The 18,084-nt window shown below is 42.5% G+C and overlaps 1 protein-coding gene across 3 annotated transcripts in view; it reads left to right on the top strand.

Annotated features, from left to right (window-relative positions):
• The first annotated feature begins 3,054 nt into the window (after positions 1-3,054).
• LOC130276941 (uncharacterized) overlaps positions 3,055-18,084 on the top strand; it is a 33,030-nt gene continuing 18,000 nt past the window's right edge. For 2 of the 3 annotated variants that reach the window (XM_056526992.1, XM_056526993.1), the window contains exon 1: positions 3,055-3,290. In XM_056526992.1, the coding sequence (XP_056382967.1) occupies positions 3,149-3,290 (142 nt within the window). In that variant the 5' untranslated portion in view covers positions 3,055-3,148. Of the gene's footprint in view, positions 3,291-16,362; positions 16,381-18,084 lie in introns of all 3 variants that reach the window. The other variant, XM_056526991.1, reaches the window with a different exon arrangement.

The following is an 18,084-nucleotide window of genomic DNA, read 5'->3' as shown; positions in this document are numbered from 1 at the left end:
ATGTGCAGCACATTTTATACCAGTGGTGCAGATGTTTAGGATACTGAGGTGCAGCACATTTTATACCAGTGGTGCAGATGTTAAGGATACAGATGTGCAGCACATTTTATACCAGTGGAGCAGATGTTTAGGATACAGATGTGCAGCACATTTTATACCAGTGGTGCAGATGTTTAGGATACAGATGTGCAGCACATTTTATACCAGTGGTGCAGATGTTTGGGATACAGATGTGCAGCACATTTTATACCAGTGGTGCAGATGTCTAGGATACTGAGGTGCAGCACATTTTATACCAGTGGTGCAGATGTTTAGGATAAAGATGTGCAGCACATTTTATACCAGTGGTGCAGATGTTTAGGATACAGATGTGCAGCACATTTTATACCAGTGGTGCAGATGTTTAGGATACAGACGTGCAGCACATTTTTTATACCAGTGGTGATGTTTAGGATACAGACGTGCAGCACATTTTATACCAGTGGTGAAGATGTTTAGGATACAGATGTGCAGCACATTTTATGCCAGTGGTGCAGATGTTTGGGATACAGATGTGCAGCACATTTTATACCAGTGGTGAAGATGTTTAGGATATAGATGTGCAGCACATTTTATACCAGTGGTGCAGATGTTTGGGATACAGATGTGCAGCACATTTTATACCAGTGGTGCAGATGTTTAGGATACAGATGTGCAGCACATTTTATACCAGTGGTGCAGATGTTTAGGATACAGATGTGCAGCACATTTTATACCAGTGGTGCAGATGTTTGGGATACAGATGTGCAGCACATTTTATACCAGTGGTGCAGATGTTTAGGATACAGATGTGCAGCACATTTTATACCAGTGGTGCAAATGTTTAGGATACAGATGTGCAGCACATTTTATACCAGTGGTGCAGATGTTTGGGAAACAGATGTGCAGCATATTTTATACCAGTGGTGCAGATGTTTAGGATACAGATGTGCAGCGCATTTTATACCAGTGGTGCAGATGTTTGGGATATAGACGTGCAGCACATTTTATACCAGTGGTGCAGATGTTTGGGATACAGATATGCAGCACATTTTATACCAGTGGTGCAGATGTTTGGGATACAGATGTGCAGCACATTTTATACCAGTGGTGCAGATGTTTGGAATACAGATGTGCAGCACATTTTATACCAGTGGTGCAGATGTTTGGGATACAGATGTGCAGCACATTTTATACCAGTGGTGCAGATGTTTGGGATACAGATGTGCAGCACATTTTATACAAGTGGTGCAGATGTTTGGGATACAGACGTGCAGCACATTTTATACCAGAGGTGCAGATGTTTGGGATACAGACGTGCAGCACATTTTATACCAGTGGTGCAGATGTTTGGGATACAGATGTGCAGCACATTTTATACCAGTGGTGCAGATGTTTGGGATACAGATGTGCAGCACATTTTATACCAGTGGTGCAGATGTTTGGAATACAGATGTGCAGCACATTTTATACCAGTGGTGCAGATGTTTGGGATACAGATGTGCAGCATATTTTATGCCACTGTTGTGCAGATGTTTGGAATACAGATGTGCAGCACATTTTATGCCAGTGGTGCAGATGTTTGGGATACAGATGTGCAGCACATTTTATGCCACTGTTGTGCAGATGTTTGGAATACAGATGTGCAGCACATTTTATGCCAGTGGTGCAGATGTTTGGGATACAGATGTGCAGCACATTTTATGCCACTGTTGTGCAGATGTTTGGAATACAGATGTGCAGCACATTTTATGACACTGTTTTGCAGATGTTTGGGATACAGATGTGCAGCACTTTTTATACCAGTGGTGCAGATGTTTGGGATACAGATGTGCAGCACATTTTATACCAGTGGTGCAGATGTTTGGGATACAGATGTGCAGCACATTTTATACCAGTGGTGCAGATGTTTAGGATACAGATGTGCAGCACATTTTATACCAGTGGTGCAGATGTTTAGGATACAGATGTGCAGCACATTTTATACCAGTGGTGCAGATGTTTAGGATACAGATGTGCAGCACATTTTATGCCACTGTTGTGCAGATGTTTGGGATACAGATGTGCAGCACATTTTATGCCAGTGGTGCAGATGTTTGGGATACAGATGTGCAGCACATTTTATGCCACTGTTGTGCAGATGTTTGGAATACAGATGTGCAGCACATTTTATGACACTGTTGTGCAGATGTTTGGGATACAGATGTGCAGCACTTTTTATACCAGTGGTGCAGATGTTTGGGATACAGATGTGCAGCACATTTTATACCAGTGGTGCAGATGTTTGGGATACAGATGTGCAGCACATTTTATACCAGTGGTGCAGATGTTTAGGATACAGATGTGCAGCACATTTTATACCAGTGGTGCAGATGTTTAGGATACAGATGTGCAGCACATTTTATACCAGTGGTGCAGATGTTTAGGATACAGATGTGCAGCACATTTTATGCCACTGTTGTGCAGATGTTTGGGATACAGATGTGCAGCACATTTTATGCCACTGTTGTGCAGATCTGTTTATGATTAAGAGCAGAGCATTTGGTAGCACAGGAGGACTTGCAGATCACTGTAACACGGCGGTGCAGAGCACGTTGCTTTGGATACAGCAGAACATTGTATAATATAAAGGTGCAGAGTATTTTGTAGAGCGTATTAGACTAGACAGATGGAAACTTCCAGAGCGCTTTGCTTAGGACACATCTCAGCAGAGCACAGGACTCGGAGTGCAGGAGTCTATGCAGAGCCCGCCGCCCGTATCCCTGCTGGAGACCTCGGGGCCCCAAGGGGTGACATCTCTCCACCCCTCGTCCCGTGCGGCACCAGGAGGGGGGCGGGGCCACGCCCCGTATGACGCATTCTCCCCGCCCCCCGTCATGTGCTGCGCTTCCAGCCGCTGACTCCGTGACGTCACTGGCCCCGCCTCCTCAGTCCTGTGCGGCGCTGTGCGCCGTGTTGCCCTCCCCTCAGTCCTGTGCGGCGCGCGCTGGTCCTGCCCCTTCCGCGGCGTCAGGCGATAGCCCCGCCCTCCTGTGCGGCGTGTAGCACGGGCCCTTCCCGTCCGTACCGGGTGCGCTCGGGGCTGAGGAGCGGGACAACAAGACGAAGAGGAGGACGAGAGGCGGGGGATATGGAACGCGCCAAGTTTGGGGAAGAGGAGCCGGAAGTGGTGATAGGGCCCAAGACGGGCCCTGCCGGGGAGTCACCATGCAAGAGCCGCAGCCTAGAGGCGGAGAGCCCGACGATGGAAATAAAAGACGAGGCCGCAGGGGGTGAGTGGCGGAGCCTGATAGCGAGAGGTGACACATGGCGGTACGAGGCGGTAACTACAAGCAGGGTGTATGGCGACATCTACAGGCCGGACGGGTTATTGCATGCTAGATCATCACTCGTGACCAGGACGTCCAGTGAGCGGCGGGGCCCGTGGGCTCTAGGGTGCCTCGGCTCCACGGAGGGCGTGCTGGGGCCTGTAGTTCGTGCACAGCTGGTGCGGCAGTACTCACAATATAGTTGTGTGAACATGTGTACATAATAGTATGCGCTGGCAATCTAACATGCTTTTATGTACACATCATAGGGGGCTCCGATTTACCTGAACTCATGTGTCCTATGATGACATCCAGGATGCCCCTGCACCAGTGTCCCCAACCAGTGCCTCTCCAGCTGTTGCAGAACTAACACTCCCAGCATGCCCTGAAACTTGAGCTGTTGCAAAACTACTACTCCCAGCATGCTTTGAGATATTGCAAAACTACCATTTAGCATGCCATGACAACCAAGCTTATGCAGAACTACCACTTCCAGCATTCCCTGACATCCAAGCTGTTGCACAACTATTACTCCCAGCATGCTGTGACAGATGAGCAGGTGCAAAACTACCATTTAGCATGCCATGACTAGCAGAACTACTACTCCCAGCATGCCCTCACTTCCAAGCTGTCGCAAAAGTACCACTCTCTGCATACCCTGACAACTGAGGAGCAGAACTACTACTCCCAGCATGCCCTCACTTCCAAGCTGTCGCAAAAGTACCACTCTCTGCATACCCTGACAACTGAGAAGCAGAACTACTACTCCCAGCATGCCCTGACGACAGCCCAGCTGTTGTAAAAGCATGACAGCCAAAGTGTTGCTGAACTACTACTGTCAGCATGCCCAGACAGTTTAGGTGTGCAGAACTACCACTCTCAACATGTCCAGACAGTTAAGGTGTGCAGAACTACCACTCTCAACATGTCCAGACAGTTAAGGTGTGCAGAACTACCACTCTCAACATGCCCAGACAGTTAAGGTGTGCAGAACTACCACTCTCAGCATGCCCAGACAGTTATGGTGTGCAGAACTACCACTCTCAGCATGCTACGATAGCTGAGGTGTTGCAGAACTACCCCTCCCAGAATGGTCTGACAGCTGCGCTGTTTCAAAACTACTGCTCCCAGCATGAGTGATAGTTTTGCAACAGCTGGAGAGCGTCAGGTTAAAGAATACTGCCCTACATCATTCTCAGCATTAGAGGCTGCCATCCACTGTGGAGGCTACAATAATGAATGTGTCTTGCAGTATTTTAATGCACAGGTTTAAGAGACATTTAAGTCCCACCCCTGAGCATGCATAAACCCCTCCCCTTTTTCACAATTGTCCCACCAAAATGGTGACTGTTGGCAGGTATTTTAATTAATAACAGGTATACTTTAATGAAGGCCCAGGTCTGGCATCTGTGCATCTATAAGGGATAAATATATGTGTAGTGCAGTATATTGTGCCATTCACCATAACGCAGGCAATCTATTCCTCAGATATCTGCGTCATGCCGACAAGCATAATAAACTGTGCTACAATATGAGCAATCGCATGTCAACATCCCCTTGTGCGACTACTAAAAAGGAAAAAAATAAAGGTTAATAAAGTATATTAAAAATGTCCTATTTCCCCCACCCCAAATAAATATAAATACACATTTATTTAATTTTTATATATAGAACATAAAAAAAAAACTACACATTTTGTATCACCATATCTGTAATGACTTAAAGGAGTATTCCGGGCAAAAACATCTTATCCCCTATCGAAAGGATAGGGGATAAGAAGTCTGATCGTGGGGGACCCCCGCAGGGACCCCCCGCGATCTCCCTGCAGCAGCCCACATTCTATGCGTAGCTGCGTCTGAAGTTTCGGAAACCTCCGGGCTTCCGAGAAGGGGACATGATGTCACGCCTCCTCCATTCATGTCTATGAATGGAGAGGGACCCACCGGTAATGGTCGACATCCGCGATCGCACGGATGTCCGCCATTAACCCCTCAATTTCGGCATCTGCGGCAATGCGCATGATAAAATAGATAATCGGATCGCCCGCAGCGCTGCCGCGCCAATCCGATCATCTGTAATGGCAGACGGAGGTCCCCTCACCTGGCTCCGGCCGTCTCCCGGGGTCTTCTGCTCTGGTCTGAGATCGAGCAGACCAGAGAAGATCACCGATAATACTGATCGGTGCTATGTCCTATACATAGCACTGAACAGTATTAGCAAGCAAATTATTGCTATAGATAGTCCCCTATGGGGACATAAAAAGTTTAAAAAATAAAAGTTGAAAAATTTAAAAATAAAAAGTAAAAAAAAAGTGAAAAATCCCCTCCCCCAATAAAAATTTTCAGTTTTTCCCATTTTACCCCCCCAAAAAGTGTAAAACATTTTTTTTAGAAACCTATTTGGTATCGCCGCGTGCGTAAATGTCTGAACTATCAAAATATAATGTTAATGATCCCGTACAGTGAACGGCGTAAACGTAAAAAATAAGTAAAAAAATGCAGCTTTTTTTGTCACATTTTATTAAAAAAATTATAAAAAATTATATACAACTTTTATATATGCAAATGTGGTAACAATAAAAAGTACAGATGACGGCGCAAAAATGAAAAAGTTATAGGTGGTCAAAATAGGGCAATTTTATATTACTGATTTTGTGCAAAAAGTTTTAGATTTTTTTTAAGCGGTACAAAAATATAAAAGTACCGTATATACTCGAGTATAAGCCGACCCGAATATAAGCCGAGGCCCCTAATTTTACCCCAAAAACCCAGGAAAAGTTATTTACTCGACTATAAGCCTAGGGTGGGAAATACATCCAGACCCCCATCATCATCCCCCCCCCTTCATCGTCACTGCCTGTCAATCCCTTCATCAGTGGTCTTCAACCTGCGGACCTCCAGATGTTGCAAAACTTCAACTCCCAGCATGCCCGGGCAGCCATTTAAACTATAAAAATATAATTATTTAGCTAGCGCAGTGAATGCTGTAAAAATAAATAAGAATAACACCATAATTGCTGCATTTTGTTAATCAGTCTCCCAAAAATATGGAACAGAAAGTGAAGTCCTATGTATGCCAAAATGGTACTCCTAAAAAACAAGCCTGAACCCTGGCTTTGTTATACAGTCCTGTGTGAACCCATTGTTCTGGGGTACCTAACAACAGTCCATATTTTGCAGAGAAAAAATTGTGAACCAGACCAAGAAAGGGGTGAAGTCTAAGCAAAAAGCTTTTTGTGGGTGTTCCCATGGAGTGAGGTTTACAAATGCGCCTCAATATTGAAATTGCAGTACCAAGAAGTATGAGCCGTAAGGTTATGCAAACTGAAGAAGTAGCAGGTGGGGCCATGATCTGTAAATGATAAAGCACAGAGCTTGTAGTTTGTGGAGGGGCTTAAAGTATAAAAGCCAGATCAAAATCTAGTTTTTTCAGCCACATGAAACCTAAGAAATCTGATCAAGTTCCTACAGTATGATTGTGTGATGCCTTCTGTTTGTTGACGCGTCAGTTATCGCCACTTGTCGTAAGCTGAGACAGATTCCTTAGAGACCTTGGTTTATCACTTCAGCAGATTACTACACATGTATCCTGAGATATCACCATTGTTTGATGTCGTGTCCCAGTAGTTTGGGGACTAGCGACAAACTAAAATGACAGCAAGAGGGGCACAGAGGCTATCTCCTGCACAAATCGTCAGATTAGAAGAATGGCACATAGTGATCAATTCTGTACTGTAAGTGAAATTGAATGTCACTTACTAAGTCTACACAAACCATTAGAGGGCGCTTGCATGACATTGGGCTACGAGGCAGGCTTCCATTTACAGTTTTTTCTGACTTTACGCACTGTTCTCAAAAGCTGCTATGGTGCAGAGCAAAACCACAATGAAAGCTGTAATGGAGGTCTATCCTTTTCAGCTAGGAGTCACACTTTTGTCTTTGATGTAAAGCTGGGGATTACGTGGCACTGGCATGACAAGGTCTTCATGAGGGATCATCCACTATAGTCTTCATTCCAGATATGCTAAACAGCTCGGCATTACGTTGATTTGGTCGTGGAACCGGTGGTACAGTGCTTTCCCATAAGTGTCCCAAGAGGTTGTTTTTCAACAAGACAACTTCAAGCCACATGTTGCTTATCAAATGTGAGAAGCCTACGTGGCCTACAGCATCTCCAAACTAGTCTCCTGTTGAGCAAATATGGGACGTTGTTGGTTGGCAATTACAAACAGGGCTTTGGAGTCGGTAGATAAATGTTCCGACTCCGGAGTGTTCTGTACTTCCGACTCAGACTCTAACTCCTCTATTAATATGCGAATGTATTTTATACATTCCTTGATGGAAAGAAAGGTAACATACCTGTCATTACCACAGGACTACTGGCTGGGAAGCCAACAGTCTACTGTATTGAACAGTTTGTGTGCTGATCTGCTGCTGAAGATAGGGCAGTGGGAGGATCCAGGAAGGGGCATTTATTATAAAACATGATTTCCCTTGTAGAATCCCATAGTCATGTTTAAAGTTTGGGGTACTCCGCCCCTAGACATCTTATCCCCGGGGTCCCGCTGTTGGCGACCCCCGGGATCGCCGCTGCGCCACCACGCTTTCATTACTACACAGAGCGAGTTCGGGGGACGGATACAGAGCGATACAGTGGACGGAGCATCGTAATGTCATAGCGCCGCCCCTCGTGACATCACGGCCCGCCCCCTTAATGCAAGTCTATTGCAGGGGGCGTGAAGGCCGCCACGCCCCCTCCCATAGACTTGTATTGAAAGGGCTGGCCGTGACATCACGAGGGGCAGAGCCATGACGTAACGGTGTTCCAACCCCTATATCGCCCGTCATTACGCACAGAGCGAACTCGCTCTGTGCATTAATGATAGCGGGGTGCCGCAGCGGCAATCCCAGGGGTCCCCAGCAGCAGGACCCCCGCGATCTGACATCTTATCCCCTATCCTTTGGATAGGGGATAAGATGTCTAGGTGCGGAGTACCCCTTTAAGCTAACAATCAAGTTTACAAGTTTTTATAGCCTTAGCTGAATGGCAGCAGTTTTTCCAATGGTTTACAGCTTCAGTGTTGAACTATTGACCTTCAATTCCCTTCACTTATACAAGTGTCTCTAGTCCTGCAAAAAACATATTTACTTAACTCCTTATCAGTGAGAGGCTAGGTTACCCATGGGTTCTCTGTAATAGCAGAACACAACACTATGGAAAGTATAAGTATTGCCGCTCCTAATTGTGCATTGTGTGCCAAATAGTAAAGCACATGAAAAGCATGCTTCTTCACGGTCACTTAACGTGTTCGTTTTGTGGTTACGTGAGGCACTGCATGCATTGGAAAAAGGGAAGGTGAAAAAAGTCCGGCTCCCATGTGAGTAAAAAATATAATTTTATTGATCCATAGTAAAATCCAAAAACACAAAAATGGATTAAAAGTACATATGCACAGAAGGAAACACCTCCGACGCGTTTCGACTTAACAAGTCTTAGTCATGGAGATAAGTATTATAATACATGTTGCACCTTTTATACCTGAATAACAAATGACCTGTTCTATGGGGAAAGCCAGGGCACGCCCAACCCCATTCAGAGGGGAGGTGACTATTCAGGTGTGAGCATACTTAGAAAATCGAATAGAAAACCAAATATATTCTAACTAAATACAAAATATATATATAAATGTAAGTATACAAAATATAAGAATTAAACTCATTATATATAACTAAGGTCATGCCTATAATTAAGACCAGCTGGGAAGCGTGTATCGAGGCATAAAATCCAATATGCTTCCCGTCTGAATAGTGTCCTATTCCAGTCACCACCTCTACGGGGTGGACGCACCCTTTCCAAGCCAGTGAGCTCAATATCAGGAACGACACCTGCATGTTTTTCAAGAAGATGTTTAGAAAACCCTGACATAGATCGGTTACCGACTCTTTGGTTCCAACCTGAGATGTACTGAGAGGAACGATATCTGTCTATGTGGATTTATGGGTGAGCTGATATATCTATCTATCTTTGAGCTATTTGTCTATGCCGTGAATTTGTATCGTGCTAGCCCACTTTCTCTATAAGAATACTACATTGACGGACACGAATATTATGTTTCCTCCAGCTACTCTATAAGTTTATACTGTAATCTACGTACCAATTCACACAACAATTTCATTATGTCGATATTAACGGATGAAACAAACATATCTGCACCTTTACCTGAACCTGAAATATTGGTGCCTGCCATGCCAGATTTTTCCAGTCTGAATCTTACCACGCATAGAGCTAAAGTTGCTAGCGTTTTTTCAGGAGATGTAACTGCAGCGTGTGTATTAGATCTTAAAAAATTGATGTGTGAACTTGAGGATCTCAAGTCACAATAATTAAAAACTTGGTGGGATGCAACCACCTTGACACAGTATCTAGAGAAACACATGATCCCAAGGGGTCTTCGCATAAGAAAAAAATCTACCATTATTTATGATGAAGATTTTGAAAAACGATGGAATGATGCCCTTACGAGGTGTTCTCTTGAAATAATGTCCCTTATAGTAGAAAAGGAAGAGATCAAATTGGCTGATCTTGAAACAAGTATTAATAAAGTGGTCATTGCACTGGAGCCATTCAAGGATTCTGTTGATTTTTTTAACGTTGCAGAAAAAAATGAATGACCATTTAACCAACTTGGAAACTATCGTAACCAATATCAAGAAAGCCAAGTTCAATCGAGATCTTACTGATTACAGCTCCAATGCGGTTTATAATTGGCAAAGAAAGAAAACGCCTAAACCAAGATCTATTCTTAAAAATCCACATAGTCACAGTACATCTCAGAACAATAATAACAAAAACGTACGCTTCAGCTCCTCAGAAAATGACATGACTGATTATGGGACAGACTATACAGACAGTGAAAATGAAAATACGGCTATCAGCTCTAACAATAGAGACATCCAAAAAACACAACCATCAAAAAACGGGAAGGCACCAAATGTGAACACAATGCAAAACAGAAAAGAAAACGCAAACGACACAGATCGGGGAGGAAACACAAGAACAGTGTACAAAAGACCCAACAAATACCACCGGAATTACAAGCAATAAATTATTCAGTAATTAATCTTTCAGCACAGATTCTTAGTGAAACACAAATTCAAGTGTTGGAGAAAGGTCTGACATTCGTACCGACATGTGACTTTGATTTATATCCTCCTTATATGGAGGGGGACGTCATGTCAAGCCCGTGATATTCTTATTTATTTGAATAGTAATGATTTTCCCCTGGTATTTACTTCGAATTTATCTCAGTCAGAAATAAATTTTTGGGATGTCACCTTGATTGGAAACATAGATAATGCATGTATACACACCAAGCTGTACCGCAAGCCATGCGCGGGAAATAGTCTATTACACGCATCAAGCTGCCACCCAAAACATGTCATACAGAATTTACCTATAGGTGAATTTGTTAGAGCGAGAAGAGCTTCATCCAAACAACAGTCATACATAGCATCGTGTACAGACATCAAAAAACGTCTCAGAGAGAGGGGTTATTCACATCATACAATTGCTAGAGCGGAAGGCATTGTTAATTCCAAATCTTCTCATTATTATTTACTTGATAAACCCCGGATTAATTCAGCTGAAAATAGCAATAATTTACCTACTTTCACCACAGCGTTTTCTAATCAATTTTATGACATCAAAAAATATTTAACCCCTTAACGACGCAGGACGTATATTTACGTCCTGCGCCGGCTCCCGCGATATGAAGCGGGATCGCGCCGCGATCCCGCATCATATCGCGTGGGTCCCGGCGCTAATCAACGGCCGGGACCCGCGGCTAATACCACACATCGCCGATCGCGGCGACGTGCGGTATTAACCCTTTAGAAGCGGCGGTCAAAGCTGACCGCCGCTTCTAAAGTGAAACTGAAAGTATCCTGGCTGCTCAGTCGGGCTGTTCGGGACCGCCGCGGTGAAATCGCGGCGTCCCGAACAGCTGATCGGACACCGGGAGGGCTCTTACCTGCCTCCTCGGTGTCCGATCGACGAATGACTGCTCCGTGCCTGAGATCCAGGCAGGAGCAGTCAAGCGCCGATAACACTGATCACAGGCGTGTTAATACACGCCTGTGATCAGGATGAGAGATCAGTGTATGCAGTGTTATAGGTCCCTATGGGACCTATAACACTGCAAAAAAAAAGTTAAAAAAAAAGTGTTAATAAAGGTCATTTAACCCCTTCCCTAATAAAAGTTTGAATCACCCCCCTTTTCCCATAAAAAAAAATAAAACAGTGTAAAAAAAAATAAAAATAAACATATGTGGTATCGGCGCGTGCGTAAATGTCCGAACTATAAAAATATATCATTAATTAAGCCGTACGGTCAATGGCGTACGCGCAAAAAAATTCCAAAGTCCAATAAAGCGTATTTTGGTAACTTTTTATAACATTAAAAAATGAATAAAAAGTGATCAAAAAGTCAGATCAAAACAAAAATCATACCGATAAAAACTTCAGATCACGGCGCAAAAAATGAGTCCTCATACCGCCCCGTACGTGGAAAAATAAAAAAGTTATAGGGGTCAGAAGATGACATTTTTAAACGTATAAATTTTCCTGCATGTAGTTATGATTTTTTCCAGAAGTGCGACAAAATCAAACCTATATAAGTAGGGTATCATTTTAACCGTATGGACCTACAGAATAATGATAAGGTGTTATTTTTACCGAAATATGCACTGCGTAGAAACGGAAGCCCCCAAAAGTTACAAAATGGCGTTTTTTTTTCCGATTTTGTCGCACAATGATTTTTTTTTCCGTTTCGCTGTGCATTTTTGGGTAAAATGACTAATGTCACTGTAAAGTAGAATTGGCGACGCAAAAAATAAGCCATAATATGGATTTTTAGGTGGAAAATTGAAAGGGTTATGATTTTTAAAAGGTAAGGAGGAAAAAACGAAAGTGCAAAAACGGAAAAACCCTGAGTCCTTAAGGGGTTAAACATCTACCGGTTTTACACTATGATTCCACCATGTTGCACATTGTCAGCCAAGGTATCAGAGTCGTGCCTAAAAAGACACGATCTTTACACCAGCAACTTTCCCCCAGTGATATAACCTCTAAACAAAATAGATACCTGGCTCACAGTAACAGGTAGTTATCAATGTGGACATAACAGATGTAAAATATGTAAATATATGTCCAACAGTTCCAATTTCTCATCCTGTGTTAATAACAAAATATATGGCATAAAGAGTTTCATTAATTGTCAAACCCATCATGTGATATACAGCTTGGTGTGTAAAACATGCAATTTACAGTACATTGGGTGTATTAGTCGTAAATTAAAAATTCGTATTCAGAAACACCTTAATATATCTGACAACCAAAGAGTCGGTAACCGATCTATGTCAGGGTTTTCTAAACATCTTCAAAAACATGCAGGTGTCGTTCCTGATATTGAGCTCACTGGCTTGGAAAGGGTGCGTCCACCCCGTAGAGGTGGTGACTGGAATAGGACACTATTCAGACGGGAAGCATATTGGATTTTATGCCTCGATACACGCTTCACAGCTGGTCTTAATTATAGGCATGACCTTAGTTATATATAAATGACCTTAGTCATTTATATATATATATATTTTGTATTTAGTTAGAATATATTTGGTTTTCTATTCGATTTTCTAAGTATGCTCACACCTGAATAGTCACCTCCCCTCTGTTGGGCGTGCCCTGGCTTTCCCCATAGAACAGGTCATTTGTTATCCAGGTATAAAAGGTGCAACATGTATTATAATACTTATCTCCATGACTAAGGCTTGTTAAGTCGAAACGCGTCGGAGGTGTTTCCTTCTGTGCATATGTACTTTTAATCCATTTTTGTGTTTTTGGATTTTACTATGGATCAATAAAATTATATTTTTTACTCACATGGGAGCCGGACTTTTTCACCTTCCCTTTTTCCAATGCATGCAGTGCCTCACGTAACCACAAAACGAACACGTTAAGTGACTGTGAAGAAGCTTTTCATGTGCTTTACTATATGGCGCACAATTAGGAGCGGCAATACTTCTACTTTCCATAGTGTTGTGTTCTGCTGTTACAGGGAACCCATGGGTAACCCAGCCTCTCACTGATAAGGGGTTAAGTAAATATGTTTTTTGCAGGACTAGAGACACTTGTATAAGTGAAAAAAAGAATTGAAAAAAAAAACAAAACAAAAAAAACCTTTCTAACTCTCCATTTTACAGAGAGAACCTGAAAAAGGAGTGTGGTCATTGGGAAATGACCACATATTATTATTATTTTTTTTTTTAAATGCCAACATATTTACCAAGGTTTCCACAGAAAATGTGGTGGATTTGAGCTGAGGAAAATCCCACAGTTCAGAGCATGTGTAAAGGGAAAAAAAAAGCAAAACAGGGAAAAGTGCAAAATGTAGGTAAACATTAGTAAATACTGTGGAAATATATTTTATGGGGGGGGGGGGGGGGGGGGGGACCCACAAAGAAAATTACACTCCACTCTTCCTAAATCAGGGCCGTTGTGTTTCTATATATTTTTTTATTTTCATTTGCATTATGTGGTTTACATAATTCTACTTTTCCTTCTTGGTGTTGCAATTTCAATGTAATTCTGTCTGATTAACCCTTTTAAGGTTGACGTGTCACACAATGAAGCAGAATTGTTATTTCATGGGGTGTATGAGAATTTACTAAAACAGGTCCACTGTTTTGTCTGCAGTTTTTAGTCCTCAAAACATTTGTCAGCCCTGTATAGAGGAAAGGAGTAAAAAGACAAATATTATGACTATGGAAACAATCTTTTAGTACTCTGGGTACTGCTAGGGGTTCTGCTTAAGGGAAGGTTCACACCAAACTAATCCCGGGAATGGGTCAGCTAAAATTCTGCAATAGTATATTATTTAATGATTTTCAATAGAGATGAGCGAACTTACAGTAAATTTGATTCGTCACGAACTTCTCGGCTCGGCAGTTGATGAATTATCCTGCATAAATTAGTTCAGCTTTCTGGTGCTCCGGTGGGCTGGAAAAGGTGGATACAGTCCTAGGAGACTCTTTCCTAGGAATGTATCCACCTTTTCCAGCCCACCGGAACTCCTGAAAGCTGAACTCATTTACGCAGGATAAGTCATCAACTGCCGAGCTGAGAAGTTTGTGACGAATCGAATTTACTGTAAGTTCGCTCATCTCTAATTTTCAGTGGATCCATTGAAGTCAATGGTATAAGGGCCGCTGCTGCTGCCAACAGTGAGATTAGTTGTTACATGTAATATAATAACATTACGGACAGCATGTCATTTTATAGCAGTATGTTTCAATTTTCTGTTTGGGACGGATTTTGACGTTTTCCTAATTATAAATCCCTGTAAAGGTCAGCGTCCTGTCATACAAGAATATGGCTGCATTTTTTGAGCCTGTGTTATGGCTGCAGGTCCTGGCCTCAACTGCATGCCAAAACGTATTGAGAGGGGCAGTGGACAGAATGGTGGGGTTGTAATCTTTATATATAAAACTCAACGTGTGTGTGTATATGTATGTATATATGTGTGCATGTTCCACAAAAACTTCCAAACGAAAAAGATACTAACATGAAACTTGGCACACATGTTACTTATATGTCAACAACAAACATAGGATAGGTGATTTAACCCTTGCTCACCCCCATTGCCAGGGGGCGGGGCTTATGTTTAAAGTCCCATACAAGTCTATGGGAAATATATGTTACTGCATAACTTCCAAACAGCTGGAGATATTTCAATAATACTTGGTCACATGTTACTTATATGTCCACTTAAAATATAGGATAGTTAATTTAACCCTTAACTTCCCCATATGTGAGGGTCGGGGTTTTTGTTTAATATCCCATGCAAATCAATGGGAAATGTATATTCCCACATAACTTCCATACGGCTGGAGATATTTCAATAACTGGTACACATATTACGGGACGGGATAGGAGGTCAGGATAGGAGGTCTAGATAGGTCGGAAAAGGAGGACGGGATATGAGGACAAGATAGGTCGGGATAGGAGGTCGAGATAGGAGGAGGGGATATCAGGTCGGGATAGGAGGATGGGATAAGAGGACTGGATAGGAGGTCAGGGTATGAGGACGGAATATGGGGTTGGGATATGACAACAATATACGAGGACGGGATATGAAGTCAAAAGCTTCTTCCTTTGTTGATTTTCCTCCCCAACAAGGTTGAGGAAGGAAAAACCGGGCAACGCCGGGTATTCAGCTAGTATGTATGATAAAAGTAAGAATGCGTTGTAGCTTTTAGAAAGCGCAGTTGGAGCCCGTTTGAAAATGGTCTTTTTTGGGAATTCCCTTATTGGGAATAATGCAAGCCAAAAAGACTGTTAATTTGCTATTTTTTAGGCTGGATAGGTTACTCTTACTCTTCCAGTGGGGATTTAGGCTGGAACTCTGCAGTAACATTTAGTGTACTGTGCTCACCAACTTATTTGGAGAGCATCACAAGTGGCCTGCAACTATTCTCTTCCTAGGTAAACTGCACGATTCATGGACAGCAAAAAGATGCCTTTAGCAGCCCAGTAGCAGCTATGTTATTTGTGCAAGTTGAATGCAGCTCTTTTGTCATGCTACATGTGTGTAATTTCTTTATGTACATGCCAAATATTCCTATGGACTGCATTTGTCACATTTCATACATTGTCTGCGTAGCTCTTGCCTTTTGGCTTGTGCAGTGCATGCTATTTAGAAGGTCATATATCTTTTCAGGGGATCAGCTTATTAGCTGTCCCTTTACTAATTGCATTTAGGACCCCAAGGAAGTGTTCAATTCCCTCAAAGTACCACTGCAGAGAAAACAAAACATTACATTTTAAACTCAATGAGCTATCCATCTTATAGATGAGATACAAGATAGATACACTGTTTATAGTAGTTCTGGACACTAGAGGAATAGGGTCCTCTGTTTATTAAGATGAACTTGCATGCTTACTCTTTCATCTCTTTTGTTCGGTGAACCGGCCGTCTCTGAAGCTGCTTGGAAGATACCAAGTAAGTGTACAGTGCCTTGCAAAAGTATTCCCCCCCCCCCCCCCTTGACTTTTTTTTTGTATTTTGGTACATTACAGCCTTAAGTTCAATGTTTTGTTAATCTGAATTTTATGTGATGGATCTGAACACAATAGTCTAAGTTGGTGAAGTGAAATGAGAAAAATATATAAATTAAACTATTGTTTAGAAATAGAAAGCAGAAAATTGGCATGTGCGTATGTATTCACCCCCTTTGTCAGGAAGCCCATAAAAAGCTCTGGTGCAACCAATTACCTTCAGAAGTCACATGATTAGTGAAATGATGTAGTGTCACATGATCTGTTATTACATATACACACCTTTTTTGAAAGGGCCCCAGAGGCTGCAACACCTAAGCAAGGGGCATCAGTAACCAAACACTGCCATGAAGACCAAGGAACTCTCCAAACAAGTGAGGCACAATGTTGTTGAGAAGTACAAGTCAGGGTTAGGTTATAAATAATTATTCAAATCTTTGATGATCCCATGGAGCACCATCAAATCTATCATAACCAAATGGAAAGAATATGGCACAACAGCAAACCTGCCAGGAGACGGTCGCCCACCAAAACTCAGACCGGGCAAGGAGGGCATTAATCAGAGAGGCAGCACAAAGACCTAAGGTAACCCTGGGGGAGCTGCAGAGTTCCATAGCAGAGACTGAAGCATCTGGACATAGGACGACAAGAAGCCATATGCTCCATAAAGTTGGGCTTTATGGAATAGTGGCCAAAAGAAAGACATTACTTTCAGCTTAAAAAAAGGCACATTTTGAGTTTGCGAAAAGGCATGTGGGAGACTCCCAAAATGTATGAAGGAAGGTGCTCTGGTCTGATGAGACTAAAATTGAACTTTTCGGCCATCAAAGAAAACGCTATGTCTGGCACAAACCCATCACATCACCCAAAGAACACCATCATGCTGTGGGGATGTTTTTCAGCAGCTGAGACTGGGAAACTGGTCAGAGTTGAGGGAAAGATGGATGGTGCTAAATACAGGGATATTCTTGAGCAAAAACCTGTAGCACACTGTGCATGTTTTGAGGCTAGGATGGAGGTTCACTTTTCAGCAGGACAATGACCCCAAACACACTGCTAAAGCAACACTTGAGTGGTTTAAGGGGAAACATGTACATGTGTTGGAATGGCCTAGTCAAAGCCCAGATCTCAATCCAATCGAAAATCTGTGGTCAGACTTAAAGATTGCTGTTCACAAGCGCAAACCATCCAACTTGAAGGGGCTGGAGCAGTTTTGCAAGGAGGAATGGGCAAAAATCCAAGTGGTAAGATGTGGCAAACTCATATAGACTTACCCAAAGTTACTTGGAGCTGTGATTGCCGCAAAAGGTGGCTTTACAAAGTATTGACTTTAGAGGGGTGAATAGTTATGCACATTGACTTTTTCTGTTGTTTTGTCCTATTTGTTGTTTGTTTCACAATAAATAAATAAAAAATCTTCAAAGTTAAGGGTATGTTCTGTAAATTAAATGATCAAAATCCTCAAACAATCCATGTTAATTCCAGGTTGTGAGGCACCAAAATATAAAACAAAATCAAGGGGATGAATACTTTAGCAAGGCACTGTAAATGCAGTTTCCTCCTCAAACAAAAAGAGAAGACTTTGCTGCTTCAGCGGCATCTGATCCCACTGCATACCGTGGGAAGAAAAGAGAGAAGCAAGACAAAG

The sequence above is a fragment of the Hyla sarda genome, chromosome 6, assembly GCF_029499605.1.
Source record: "Hyla sarda isolate aHylSar1 chromosome 6, aHylSar1.hap1, whole genome shotgun sequence".
Classification (NCBI taxonomy): domain Eukaryota; kingdom Metazoa; phylum Chordata; class Amphibia; order Anura; family Hylidae; genus Hyla; species Hyla sarda.
Note: the sequence above shows the minus strand (reverse complement) of the source record. Positions and strands in the feature narration are given on the sequence as shown.